Genomic DNA, 15,233 nt, shown 5'->3' with positions numbered 1-15,233 from the left:
GGAATGTAACTTGAAAAACACCATAGCTTTCTTTGCAGAAATCGTGGAGTGTATTCGCTACTGAGTGGCTGTTGACAACTCGATGTGAAATGTCTGTAGTGTTTATACATCAGGCCTATAAGTTGAAAATCTGCATAGCTTCCTATAAGTTGAAAATTTGCATAGCTTTCTCTGCAGAAATAATGATGTGTATTCTTTACTGAGTGACTGTTGCCAACTTGATGTGAAATGCATCCAGTGTTTATGCAGCAGGCATATAGGTTGAAATCTTCATAGTTTTCTCTGCAGAAATCGTGATGTGTATTCTCTACTGAGTGACTGCTGCCAACTTGATCTTAAAATTTTTAGCTATTGAGCTTATGATGACCCTCATCATCAAAAACGTATCAAGATGCAATCGCGAATTCAAAACATATTTCAGCTACCTGGGGCTCTTTAACATGTACTCATGCACTGGTGCTCTTCACATTTCGTCCCCATCCCGCGCCCTCCGGCTTAGCAACGCCACGTCAACGCGAATACGCCTCTACGATGGTTGCACCTGTTGTTTCGAGCTGAAGAACCCCCGCGACCACCGTCAAGACCGCCAAAGGGAAGACAGCCGACAACAAACGGCCAACGGCTTTACTGAACTTTTCTGCAAAATATGTCGGCAATGGGACTTGAAAGATGATCTCAGGCAGAACTTAAGTATTCATCATTTACTTGGACGTGGCGGAAGCAAAGTGCAAGAATTTACTTCGTTTTGGGGCTATGAAACCAACAGAAATTATCACTAGGCAAAATAAGTCGGAAATCTGACAACTGAAGCGAATCATAAGAAGAAGCTCCTGCGTAATAAGCAGGCTCATTCTGTGTCTCTGGAAAGTGCCTCAAGTGCAATAAACAGACTTTTCAACGCCGAAAGCAAGCTACTTAAAAAAATAATAGCCGACCACAATCATAGACTTAAATGTGTGTTTAGGGCACGCTTAGGCTTTTGAAAAATGCACGATGGGTGGTGTTTATAAAATTCCGTTGTATTGTGGCATGCCATTCATTGGGTTAATTCGACGTTGCACTAATGAACACGTGAGCGACCATGTCCGCTTGAGAAAAGACCGCATTACAGCGCACCTCCAGCTGATGTGATAGTCCGATGCGCTGAAGGATCGCCAGATGTGACGATAAAATGAACGCGCACTTAACAAACACACGTGAAGTTGCAGGATACTTTGCTCCTTAGAAATGAAAGAGTTCTACTGGCTTGCGTTCTCTTGTTGAGCGCCTCAGGGTTTGCTGAGCAAAGCCAGTATTCAACGGAGCAACCGGACTCTGGTGCCGCAAGATCTGGGGAACCGGCACCATTTGGGATGCGTCAAACATACATGCCTGCATCAGGGCTCACTGCTTCGGGATGCTGTAGGGGCGTTGCTGGGTTAGGCTGACTGCGATGTGTGGTGGTTGTAGTTGCTGGCGGTTTATCCCACTGAACGACTCCGTCCAGTGTTTCGACGGTCACCATTATCACTCCAGGTGTCCCCTACACACGGCCGGACGTCCACTTGCTCGCTGCACGAACACTGCGGACAGAAACATTGCTTCCAGGTAGCGGCAGTCAGTCCTCTTGGTTTTTTGTTGAGCCTGGAAGTGCTGGAGGAAAGTAAGTACCCAAGCGTGAGCATATCTGATAACCCAAAGCGAGTTCTGTGGGGGCTTACCCGATTTTCGTGGAGTTCTCAGATAGTTAAAAAGCAACTGAACTGCGTTCTCTTCCACTTTCCCGTTACTCATTTTCGTTAGGCCATTTGACAACGCAGCTGTATGCCCCTACTACCCCAGCAAATTTTCGTGTTGTTGGCGTGGCAAGCAAAGAACTCCCCATACGTGGGCTGATCCTGGAGATTGTGCAATGCCGAGCCGACCCAAGGCAGAGGTGAAGCACGCGTTAAGCCCTCCCCATACGTGGGCCAATCCCGAAGACAGCGTAATGCCGAGCCGACCCGCGGTGAAGGTGAACAGGCGTTAAGCACTCCCCATACGTGTGCCGATCCCGAAGATATTGCAATGCCGGCCTGACCCGCGGCGGAGGTGCAGTGCCCCATAAACTGGCCCGCATAGAAAGCTTCGCTGGTCATCCTTCTTCACAGAGCGGAAGGGCGCTGAGTTTTTTCTACGGTAGGTACTGTCCTTTCCGCTTCACCATTGGACTTGTGATGGTAGGGAGCGCATCGAAGGTGATATGTCCTGGAAGACACACGTGGAAAAACTATGCTGAAATTAGCAAAATCACAGGATGTTTTAAGAGAATCGGGGATCTGATTCCACTTTGGGTTAACAAGGTAATATATTACTCCATGTTTTATTCACGACTTACATATTGTTCACTTGCATGAGGTACACTATATTGACAGAATTACCGACACTTGATAGTCTTACAAAAGAGAGTCCTTAGATACTTAGAAAACAACAGGGGTAGGCCTGAAGATTTGACAACGCGTACTCTATTCATCAAACACGCTCTGCTGAAAGCAAACAAGATATACTATCATAGGGTATTGCAACATATAAAAACTAAGAAATTGTACACATAAAATAATCTGAATCAAAATCTCGCTGTTGCCTATGCAAGGAAACTAGGGTATTTTGGAAATTAAACTCCAAAGTGTCCAACAATTTCTGGCAGACAGCATTTGAATCACCAGGTTCCTCAATTATTGAGTCACCTAAATTTATCTGATTACAGTAAATTATCTAAGATATCCAATAAATTGCGCATTGTAACACATGACATGCAATGTAGGCGATACGTATATTTTAGCACTTAATGTTCTAACACATTGTGATTTTTTCTTTACTTCAATTGCACATTACATTATTTTGTTTACCGCGTTCTTTCCCAGACTCGGGAAATTATATCTACAGAGTCATATTCAATCTGTATCATTTTTCATGAATGTATGTATTTCTTCTGTAATTCGCACTACTTATTTTTTCAGTTTTATTTGAGTGATAAGTTTTCCTCCGTACTGCACAAGTAACAATAACTGGATGTGATGTCCCAAATGTATTCCATATTATCTACCACAGTGCTGAATGCCAATAGGAGCGGGAGCCATTCATCAGGCATTTGTAGCCTTTTGCTCCTGCTCCCGTTTCTGTAATCGCGCAAATAAACCTTCACCCTCACCTGAATGCCTTCAGCTGCCCATTGTTCAGCTGGTTTAACGGCAGCACGTATTCGGGCGGCTCACTGTCGTCGTCAGACTCCAGAGTTTACTGCGGAAGTCGGCTCAGGGTGACAGCGGTCGGCATCTTTTTTTTTTCTTTACTGCCGGGTTTCACATAAACAAACAATACACAAAAGATAGAACATGTCAACGAGGATTTCGCTGGCACGACATATTCAAATTTTTTCAATGCTGCAAATTTATCTAGCATGTCAAACCATGTTGGCTGTTCAGGCAGTACTGGATGGACATCCCTGAACCAAACTACAGATTCAATGAATTGATCACGTGTAGGTCGCGAATTTACATCAGCGTTGTTGAACTGCGTTCTAGGTTTCCACGAACTGTGGAGGCCCAGGAGCATTTTAGCTTCACACGGAAACGCCTCAGTTTCTGCCGGTAAGAACATTATTCCATGTGGTCCTAAAGGTAACTCATTCTTTAAAGTCCCTTGTAGCACATCCCAGGAAAAGATGGGATCCCAGCAATCTAGAAATGCATGCTCTATCATTTAAGGCTTCTTGCATAGGACGGAGCTAGTGGACCACGGGACAAAAATACCCTTGTTATGCATCCATGTTTTAACTGATAATGTGTTAGTGTGTAGTCTAAAGAAAACGTTTTTACCGAAGGGTGTACTGGCATTCTTTTAACCATTTTGAGGACCTCTCCTGGGCCTCCACGGTTTGACATACGGTAAATCGGTACAGGGAGCGCAGCGTCAATTAGGTCCGTCAATACTGTACTGAAAACTGCACATGGAACGTTGTGTACGCAAGCACGCCTTCTCGCAGGTAACCTTTAATGGCGCCATGTATTGCTTCGCACGAGCGTTCAACACATTCTGGAAGGTGACGATATAAAAGCACTTGCATGACCGTGTGAAGGAACACATAATTCTGATCGCGAAGATACATAAAGCGCGACACAACTTGTCGCACAAATAAATGTGCCTACCCAAGGCCCCCTCATCCTCTTTACTGGCAAGAACAAGTTTGTGCGGCTGGTTCTATCCCAAGTCGATGCCCATAGGAAAACGGCAAAGACACGTTGGATTTTCGGGATGTTGAGCCGCGAAGCACACAGTACGTTCATGACAAACCATATATTGGACTCAAGAAATAGGTTACAGGCTGTGGCGCGTGACAACATCGATAGCTGTCGCCCTTGCCACGTGTTAGCCTTTTCCTTTGCTCTCGCCACTTGTTCATTCCAGTGCGGCACAGGGTGGCGATAAGAGTCGAGAGGCACGCCTAGGTAGGTTGTTGCAGTGGTTGACCACCGAACTCGAGCGAAGTGGTCTGGCGTTTCTTCCTATTCACCATGCCAAAACCCATAACTCTTCTCCCAGTTTATTTGCGCCCCGGTGCACTTGCAGAAGGATTCAACTACCGCCACGGCCTCACAAATACTATTTCTGCTTGAACAAAATATGGCGATGTAATCGGCATGCGCCAATATGTTCACCTGTGTTCACTGTAACCTGAAGCCATTTATCCATTCATTGTTTTGGATGGCCTTGCACAAAGGCTCAAGGTAAGCCGCGTATAGCAGGGGCGGCAGCGGACATCCCTGCCTCACAGAAGACAGCACTTGCACGCTGTCTGTCAGGTCCCCGTTTACAATGACCCGAGTTGAGCAGTTAGCATATGCCATCCTGACACCGTCTGTTATTACGCTTCCTCGGTTGAAAAGCTCTAATATGGCGAAGGGAACATCGTGGGAAACAAGGTCGAAGGCTTTAGCGAGATCTAGTTGCATCAAAGCCACTCGCTCGCCAAATACATCACAACATTCTAGCACACTTTGAGCTATGTGTATGTTCGTGGCGATGTTTCTACCCTTTATACCACAGGTCTGATGCGTGCCAACCAGCCTCGTTATCACAACCTGCAATCCTTTGCCCAATACCTTCTTAATCTTATAGTCGACGTTGGTAAGGCTTATTAGGCGATAGGACCCCACCAACTGACGTTTCTCAGGTGCCTCAGTTTTTGGGATGAGAACAATGTGCGAAGTTGTGAAGGACAGTGGTATACGTTTTTGCTGATACGATTCGGCGATAACTTTGAGTAGAATCTGGGCTATATTTGGTTTTAATGTTTTATAATATGCTACTCCTACGCCGTCAGGGCCGGGTGCCTTGCCCACAGGTAGTGCATTTATTACATCCTATATTTCTTTCACAGAAATTGGCTGTTCCAGACGCGTCCTTTCTTCTTCATCTAGTTTTGGCACTAACGACAGAAATTCCGCTTTAAAGCCCCTTGTAATGGGGCGGGGTTGACCGAGCAATTCTTTGAAATTATCAGCGACAACGCGTTTGATTGTACTGCGGTCCGCCGAAACGTCATTCCCACTTCTTATTTGCCATATTTCCTTATTGCAAGCGTATTGTTTTTCGTCCGACAACGCATGTTTTGTGGGCGGTTCATCGGCCCACAGCTTCTCGGCCCGTGCACAAATAACCGCCGCTCTGTACTTTTCTGCATCAATTCTCTCCAACCGAATTCTTATGCTTCTTAATTCGATGGTGCAATTACCTGGTTGGGATCATTCTATACGCGTAAGAAATTCAAGTTGCTCACAAAGCAGTGTTTCCTTTCGTCTTCATACCGAAATGTGTTACTTCTTTCGATGGCTTTCATTTTTACTACTTGCTTAACCTACTCCCACTCTACACCAATACTTAAAGATTGCACTGCGAGTAGCTTCTTCAGCTTCTCATCTACATCCTTAACGAAACCCTGATCCTCCATCCATTTTACATTAAGTTTTCAAAGTTCCCACTGGAAGTACTTCTTGCTTTCTTTTTTAACAAAGGTTGCAATAACTAGACAGTGGCACTGAAAGAGACTGGCTTAACCTCGTACAATATGCATGCTGGCACAAGTTCATGCGACACGTGCAGCCTGTCCAATCGTGCATGGCTATCGCCTTGAAGTTGTATGAATTGCGGACGCGTACTATTAGTGACAACACTTCCGATACCTTCTAAGTTGTGATCGTAAACTACAACATTCAGGACCTCCGCACTCTTATCTCGCACTGGTAAACCTTTTACATGGTCTATCGAACGACCAACAGAATTGAAGTCGCCCAACAAAACTTGTCGTCCTAGTAAATACTGTAGCTGGTATCGGTAGCCCCCCAGGTGGAGTACCCAACGTTATGTCCGTGCGGCGACAATTGTAGGGGTTCGCTTGTCTGATGTCAGCAGGCCCAGCAACGGATGGTGGTCAATTACGAAGGGAAATTCCCGATTAGAAGGTAGTCACGGAATTTCGTAACGCTGAGTACCAGTGCCGGTGCCTCACGCTCGAGGTGTGAATAATTGCTTTCTGCCTGCGTTAATGTTCGCAACCGGAAACAGGTGGGCCTGTGAACGTTACCGGTCGTGCGAAACAAGACAACTCGCACACCGTACGGAGACGCGTCATATTCAAGTTTAAGTTCATCCGAAAGGTCGTAATGAACGAGAACTTTGGCTGGTTTCAGTGTTTGCTTGGCAAGATTAAACGCGAGCTCTACGGGCTGTTTCCATCGTCCACGTGCATTCTTTTCAATCATCTGATACAATGGACAAAAGTGTGGTTGACATGTTGGGCAGAAACCTTGGGAAAGTAATCATTTCCAAAAACGCACGTAGCTCGCGGACATTATAGGGGATTGGTGCTTGCATGATAGCATCGTTTCTTTTCTTTTGGATCAATTCCGTCACTATCTATGCGATGTCCGAGATAAGTAATTGTTTGGCTATGCAAGTTGCACTTATCGAACACTCACTTTACACCGTGCTCTCAGAAGCGCTCCCTTTTTCAGATTTTCGCCGCCGTCGCTCGCTCTTCCTGTATTGAGCACATCTTTAAGATAAGCCTGTGCTCCTGGAAGGTCGGCCAAGACCTCATCTACTTTTCTTTGGAATATCGTGGGCGGGGTGGCTATTCCGAAAGGAAGTCGATTATAGCAAAATAGCCCTTTCGGCGTATCAATGATGCAAACCTCCTTTGCGTTATCGTTGCGTAGCGTTACCTGGTCTGCAACATCAAGTGACGCTCGCGTAGTGCTGGGTATGGCCTTACGGAACTTGGGCACGGTGCCTTGCTTTGGGTGGAGGCTGGCTGAAGGGCCTTTGATTAGGCCCAGCTCCTCGGAAAACCCTTTCGTGATAGTCATTGAATATACTGTTAACGCTGGATTCACTTGGTCCTTTCCTCCACGCGGAGTCATCTGCAACACGAACCAACGGAGTACTTGCGCCGTTGAGCAGCCGGAATAAATCGCGACCACATAGGCTTGGTCCCTCACAGTCCAACACAGTCAACGCAGACTCCACCATCACGCGTTTATGAAAAACCTTGAGTGCCAGCTCCCCAAGTACTTGAAGGCGTCATGTGTAGACGGCTAATTTTACCCTGAATAGTTTCAGTTTGGTCGCGGCGCGCTTTGTACAGTTGACGCGGGATCACACAAACGCGCAACCTGGTATCGACTTACAAGGTCAGCTGCACACCGCATAAAGTGAATGTTCGGCGAATCGGTGGTTTTTTCGTTCTGGTACCAAATGTGCGTTACTTCGTGCTCCTCGTCTGCTGAGGTTTCCTTCGCCAAGAATGTTTGCGCCGTCCTTGCTTTGCCTTGTTCACGAGCTCCGTGGCTTCCACATTTACTTGCAAGGTGACCAAGTTGTCCACAGCGGTAACAGCGAGCGTTAGACCAGGCGTAACAGGTCACTCTCTGTTTCGTACTACCACACCTTGCGCATTCTTAACGTGTGATATCCCTCCTTTCACCTTGCAGTGCTTTTTTTCGGCAAACGCCTGCACTTTTAACACGGGTGTCGTTGCCAATCCGATCACGCTTTTTACATCAGTATCCGCCGCCTCACCAGCAAGGGCTATCTCTTCGGCGTCTTCTAGCGTTAATTCCCCTTTTCCAGTAGCTGCTTCTGCAGTGCAACAGAGCGGGTAACACACACAAGGCAATCTCGTCTCATGCGACCCTAACCACTGCCAAAATTGCAAATGTCAGGAATTCGGCGAATATCTCCTACGAATTCATTAATCGGCTCACCCTCGATTTGAAAACGAGTGAAGAGCTATCGGTGATTTTGTGTCCCTTGGGGCTGTTGTGATCCCACAAAACTTGGACGACTTCATCAGACGTCAACGAATTTGGCTTGCACGTAGCCACCTTCCCAGCCAGCACTTGTATCGTATGCGTATTCAACGCGCAAACGAGCAATGCTATTTTCTTTGCTGAGTCTTCAATCGCATCCGCTTCAAAGTATGCTTCTACTTCTATGAGGTAGGACTTCCACTTGACCGTCTTTGAAGCGCGCAAGAACGTGGTGAGCCATGAAGGCCTTGATTACTTGGTTTTGCGTGAGATCATGTTCATGGTCGACTTTCACTAAATGGGCGATGCCATGGCGTGCCCGCAGTAACGCTGGACCGACGAAGCGACAACGTAGTCAGTAGAACAAAATGAATCTTTGTCGAAAGGTGTAGCGTGTACTCATACGTATTATTAGAAGGTGCTCGTGAACAGTGCCTCGTTAAGCTTTGCTGTATGTATATTACAGGAGGACAGATTGGATCTAGTTCATTTTTATTGAAAGTGTATGGTCTCATGTGCGATAATGTGGTTATATTGAAAAGCCGGACGGAAATAAAATTAGGTGGAAATTTGCACAAGTCCGTGCGTTCGCTCTCTCGTCCGTGTCAATTTTCTCCTGCTCAAGCTTTGTGAGCCTGCTATGCCAACAACCTTTTACAAAACTCTGTCCTGTGGGAAAGTTACACCGTTTAAACTAAAAGGCGTTTAAGCGACCCATTCCGGGCACACATGACACACATGAGAAGAACGTACCCAATGGACTTCGGGGGCGAGGCATCGTTTCCTGAACAAAAAATGGCTGTGGCTTAGCTAAGGTTAAGCCCAGGATGCGAAGCATACTAGCCTTAATTTTAGTTGTTGAACCACTGTTTAGCCTGGCGAACTGCTGTTACTTGGCTATATTTGGTTCGGCTAGACGAAGAAACAACTCATGCGTTACTCTGCTTCGCCTTCAAGAGTGGAACGCGACAGCGTTCCCGTCGACCCGCCAAGAGGTGTAAGACAATGGGCTACGGCGCAGCGACTAAGTGCCCCGCATTGGACGCGGCGAGCGTCGAGCAACGCAGCGTTCGGCGCGGCAAATAAATGTGCGCCTGAGCAAGCGACGCACGCCTGAGCCTTAGAAACAGCTCATTTCTAAGGCAACACCGCATTCACTAGAGGCGCTTTTGTACCGCTTTGAAGCATCGTACTCGTGGCTCAGTGGTAGCATCTCCGTCTCACAATCCGGAGACCCTGGTTCGATTCCCGCCCAGCCCATCTCGCAAGAGTTGAGCCAAAGCCACCTAGAAAATCAGTCTCTGTAGCACGCCGCAACCTTCGCTTCTCATTCCAACGAGCAGCTCTGTCTCCAGGAGGCATCTCACCTCGTGAGTGTCTAGCAGAGGCAAGCGCAGCTGCTTATATACCGCCGCGGCGCCGCGAGCGACTGCGCGAGTTGGAGCCCCGTTTCTCCTCTGTCGTGACGTCACGGTGTCACGTGGTATTGAAGGCGACACCACCACGCCTGAGGAGCTGGGTTGAGATCTCGTAATATGATTCGCATAATATGTTTGGCAAGAGTTGCAATGAGAAAGCAGTTTTCTGACAAGCAGTGGTGCAGATAAACAACACAGCAGGCCTATGCTTTGTGAGTGGGCCTTCTGTTGTTTGTAAGGGAAATAAAGCTAATCCTCGAAGCGTATATTCATACTAGAGTCCTTCTTCTATTTCCTTTAATGAATCAGCGCATGCATGAATTTTGTATCTATATTTAAGGATGACGCTGCGTAATAAACATTTAGGATGACCGTTTGTGCCTGTGTCGCCGACGCACGCTCGCCACATACCGATTGACCGTCACTTCGGGTGACGGTCATTCGCTGGTCATAGGCGCCTCTGCCTATGACCTGTTACGACATCTGTGCTGCTTACTGTGTGCAGCACCACAGGCCTAGCGAGCTTGCTATTGCGGTCATTGCTTGGCGCTTCGAGCGAAACTGCCCATTTTTGGACTTGTATTTGTGAATGGGCAAGGAAGCTGCCCCTTATTCATGGAATACACGTGTCACTTTCCGCTATCACTAATGTACGACCTATGTATAGTGCACGCCCACATCTTTGCTGTGCTCAATATACAGAATTTGGCTCGAAATCAAGGCTAATCTCTACAACCATTATAGGTGATCTTTGACCGCGCCTTCGTCGACTGTGTTTGGTTGAGTAAGTTGCACTTAACAAGATAGCGATGAGGCGGCCTAGAACGCTCGCTTTTAATCTATGGTCTGTCGCTTACGGTGTCCCACGCCAAAAAAATTTTAAAGCTGGAACGTACAAACAAGCACCTTTGGCTTAAAAATACCTATGTCGCGCATTCTCAGACTAACTTTTCAAATGATCAATTTCTTTGAAAGAGGAGTGTACCAATTTTTATAGTTTTCGCGTCAATGTTGTTATTATTTTTTTTAGGTATGAAGACGGCAAAGCAATTCAAGGATAGCCTCCAAGCTGCTTGGAGTTCAAGCTGGACTGTGAGACTTGGGATGATACCGGTTTCCGAAGGAGGTCAAGTTGTTAATATGTTAAAAAGCTTTCACGATGATCTGCATTTTTTCCCACTTGGCGATCAATACTACACTGCGAAAACTGCCGGGGGTACAGAGAGCGACATTCTTACGGTAACCAAACTGCTACTATAGCAACATAATGAAAATTAGCTGCATGACTCCTCTTCTGTTCTTGCTGAGCGCTATGAGTAAAATTTTTCTTAAGGTTGTTTTCGTTATTTACTTTGGTGAAAGTCCTAGGAGTGCGTGAATATTGTTCGAAAAAAATTCATAGTTTTGGTTAAACAATTTAATTTTTAAGATGTTATTTTTCGCCTTTTGATATACAGGATGGCTATAAGAGCGGCATGAAGGACAGTGCGTCCAAAACTGACGCTGGACTAGTTGCACTGCCGCAGAAGTCATGCGCGAGAAATTACGCCAAACGCAGTATCCTGGCTCTTTCTTCTACCGGCACCGGAAGTTTTCAGTGTCTTTACATCTGGGCGAGTGGTAGCGGGGTTGGCGTGTATGATGGCATAATATTGCGAATGGGACTAAGAATTAGGGAAACAAGCGACTGGGGCACTGACTACCGTCTAACATATGCTGCGCAGAGTCGAAAGTAATTGCAAGAGAAGAACCACGCAGCTAAATGAAAACATATTGACCCGTGTACTTGTGTATCCTTTTGACGGGCTCCACATTTCACTCGCTAACAACTTGGCCCTCAGCGCCAGATGCGACAGCACTGTTTACAACTTAGTCGAATGTCATAACCGATTCTATCTGCTGTTCTCACCGAGCCTTGTGCAACCAGAGTGCAGCACGACGCAAGTAGGGTTGTGCTTTCGTGGAAGGCATCCGAGCACCAGCGATTACGCTGGCAGGTTCATTGAGCCATATATTATTAGCTAATGCATCTATTCCGCCGATCAGAGTTTGTCCAGTGTGCTTGTCGCTAACACTGTACGGATTGTTACTTGCTTTGCTGGGCGCATGTACGACCAATAAACATTTAATTTTGCGACTTGCGTTGTGGCACTGTCGTTGTTCATCCTCACAACAAGGTGACATGTGGGGGAGATTTATTTGCATTGATGTGGCGTACTGCCCCACGAAGCCCAAACCCTGACGACAACGGCAGCACCGCCCGGGACCATCGAGATAGCCGCAAGCTGCAAAACGTGGCCCGCAGCACGGAACTGAGAAGATCAGTGGCGTGGGGTGTTTCATGAGAACTTCCCAAAGTTTTTCACAAAAGTCGTTCGCAAAGAAGGGGTCTATGTTCTTATAGAAGCGCAAGTACAGCTTCCCAAAGAAAACACCGCGCTTTTCATGGAAGAAGTGACTCGCCTATATTGACATGCTTACCCAAACATGATGGGAGAAAGTTTACAAGTGAAAGTTCAAAGGAGGTTTTGTTTCTTGATCCCTGGCCTTAAACGAACTATTTGCCGGATTGGAATGAAAACCGCCAAAGACTTCGCCTAATTTACTTTAGAGGCCTCTATGATAGAGTATACCCTGGGCCTGCGGAACACGCAACACAAAGGAACCTGTACTGATAGGAAGCCGTGCCGGAAATCAAGCACTTGGCATCGACGATTTGCGCGCAATATTCAGAGCGGTCGTGCAGGGGAAGCAGCAGAGACTTTTCCTTCATCGCTGTCTCAAGTGTCCTCAATTACTGACATCACCCGACAGGAGATCACGCAGCCACTACGAGTCCCTGAACGGATGCCGCCTCAGCGGGAAGCAATGTCCTACGCCGCCGTCATCCGCCGTCAAATTTACGTTCCCCCCCTACGCCAGCTCCAAGTGCCATGACACCGCAATTACTTCGCCAGCCACCACCGCCAGCCTGTGAGCCCAGGCAGCACGACAAGGAACACAGGCTTTCGATGTGGTCCCGATAACCACCCACTCTCCTATTACTGCAGATATGGGCAACCTCTACTACCAGTGCCCATCCGCGAAATAGGGCTAAGAGGGTTCACCGCCAACGCACCGCGTCCACAGCTCGGCGAACGACCTGCTGAGATCACCGACTAGGCTCCTGCCACTCAGTTGAGATTTCGACATCGTTCCTATTCACCTTCACCAATACGCTACTTGTCGCCGGAGCGCCGGCCACACACCGGCCCAGCCCGTCGCCGGCCACTAAGCGCATATTTGTAAAACTCAAAGCTCCAATCGGTGGAGGTGCGATCGCTGCTGGCCGAAATGCCCAAGATCCTCCGCCGTGGGCGACAACTTTGCATGATACATTTCGACAACGCGGCAATAAATGGCCACCATCCAGACGACGCTGTGAAGCCAAGAAAGTGCCGCATAAAGATTCGGAGACACGGAGATACAGCAGGGGGACGACGCGACACATACGTGACCCGACGCCACACTGTAACCGCAACGCCAGCCAAAGAACAACTAAAGTCGACGTGCTCTTCGACAGTCACAATGTTGCCCTCTTGTAGACACAGCAGCCGACTATTCCGTCTTCAGGCGATATTTTCCCGCAAAACTGACAAGCGTCGACACTACGTCGGATGACTCTCAAATTTCTACAGCCAGAGGATAGCTGATAATACTAGTTGTAATCTGCATGGCAAGAAATAACGTTCGTCGCCAGAGCTAATCTTCGGCCGCCCACAGTTCTTACGGTACGCAATTTTCGGCATGGACTTCAGGTCCCACATGGCATAGTTATCTACCTGAAGTGCAAGTCGGCAACATTATAGGAAGACAAAGCGATACCCCCGGAGAGCTCTCCGAGTCACCAAGCATTTAGTGTGCTCCAAGATCAAGTCGGCACCCCGCCTCGCTCCTGCATCATTTGAAGTTCAGCGACATAGAGCGATGGGAGATCGCGGTTTCCAGCTTGGACCCTTCTGCACAAAAACAGCTGGTAGGCTGGGTTCTAGGAGTCGCGGAGAACTACAAGCTCCTGGCCAGCCAGCGCGATGTCGAACCGGCCTGGCTGTAATCATAAGGCTCAATAATCAATACATGTCTTCACCAACACCAATTGGATCATTTCCGTCGCACCGACACACCCGCAGGCATGAAGGTGTCATCGAGGACGACGTATATAAACAACTACTCGACCGTGAAATTTGTGTCGAAAGAGGGATCGCTCAACTGCATGGACGAAAACCACTGTGCCAACGCCACTGTGCCAGAGGTCCTACCTAGTTTCGGCAGGAGAAAAAGCTATCAAGCAAGAAGTGCATCACCAATTCGTTAGAACGCCGTCCCTGTTACGAAAAATAAGAACTTGAGCTTTCGCACAACAATCTTTATCTTCAGTGCAAAAAAGTGCGTGTTCCACATAATGTGCAATTATGTGCCTGTGACACGTGTGGGGTAAAGTAAAAGGAGCCGCGATTCTTTCGAATAAACAACGCTTGTGATATCGTCTTCTCGTCTCGTGTCCGGTCTACGTATTGCGCTGTTAACACCAGGAGAAATTGAAGAAATGCTGCGTGACTAAATCATCCAGCCGTTGAAAAGCCCGTCAGCGCCTGCTGTTGTCTTTATGAAGAAAACGATGGAAGTCTGCATTTTGGCGACGATTATTGTCCTTTCAACAAAGTCACAAAGAAGTACGTACGTCCCCTCCTACTAATAAGCGACGCACTGAAAGGACTCTGCGTCACAAGATACTTTTCTTCGATGGATCTTAACACTAGTTTCTGGCGAATAGAGTCGGCGAGCGGTATAGACAAATTACTGTGTTTATTATGCCAGATGGCTTCCTCCAATTTAAGGTCATGCCGTTCGGCTTTTGCTCGGAACTCACACCATTTCGGCGTGTGATTCACACGGTGCTTGTAGTACTAATAATATGACAGTCGTTTTTGTCTACTTGGACGGTAGGGTCGTAATTGCCGGAAAATGTGACAATTATTTCAATGAGCTTGAAACCGTTCCCAAAGTAATTAGGTCATCTGGACTCTCCCTGAAGATTCAAAAAGCTCCTTTGTGTAGGAATAACTTCTTTTCTTGCGCCACGTGATCAACAAGCCCGGAGTCCGTGCTTACCCAAAGAAGACAGGCCCGCCATAGCGAAATTCCCGCAGCCCATCGACAGGAAAGTGGAAAGCCGGTTCCCTGGCCTCTGTGATACTATAGGCGCTTTCTCAACGAATTTTTTTCACCTTGCCGAGGCACTGACCCATCTCACGAAATCATACGTCGAGTTCAAGTGGCCAGCGCCGCAAGCCACAGCATACCAAGAGCTTAAACAATGCCTGCAGTCACCACAAGCACTCTCCCACGATGACGAAAACGACGGCACAGAAATCCGCACCGGCGCAAGTAGCGTAGGCCTTGGTGCCGTACATTGCGATGGAAAAATAACGTGGAAAGGAGAAGCCAA

At 47.4% G+C, this 15,233-nt stretch overlaps 1 protein-coding gene across 1 annotated transcript in view; it reads left to right on the top strand.

Annotated features, from left to right (window-relative positions):
• Positions 1 to 15,233, top strand: part of LOC135897909 (uncharacterized) — a 433,838-nt gene that overhangs the window by 153,103 nt on the left and 265,502 nt on the right. Inside the window, exon 7 of the mRNA XM_065426601.2 lies at positions 10,776 to 10,984. Coding sequence (XP_065282673.2) covers positions 10,776 to 10,984 — 209 coding nt within the window. The remainder of the gene's footprint in view (positions 1 to 10,775; positions 10,985 to 15,233) is intronic.

Source organism: Dermacentor albipictus, chromosome 2 (genome assembly GCF_038994185.2).
Source record: "Dermacentor albipictus isolate Rhodes 1998 colony chromosome 2, USDA_Dalb.pri_finalv2, whole genome shotgun sequence".
Classification (NCBI taxonomy): domain Eukaryota; kingdom Metazoa; phylum Arthropoda; class Arachnida; order Ixodida; family Ixodidae; genus Dermacentor; species Dermacentor albipictus.
Note: the sequence above shows the minus strand (reverse complement) of the source record. Positions and strands in the feature narration are given on the sequence as shown.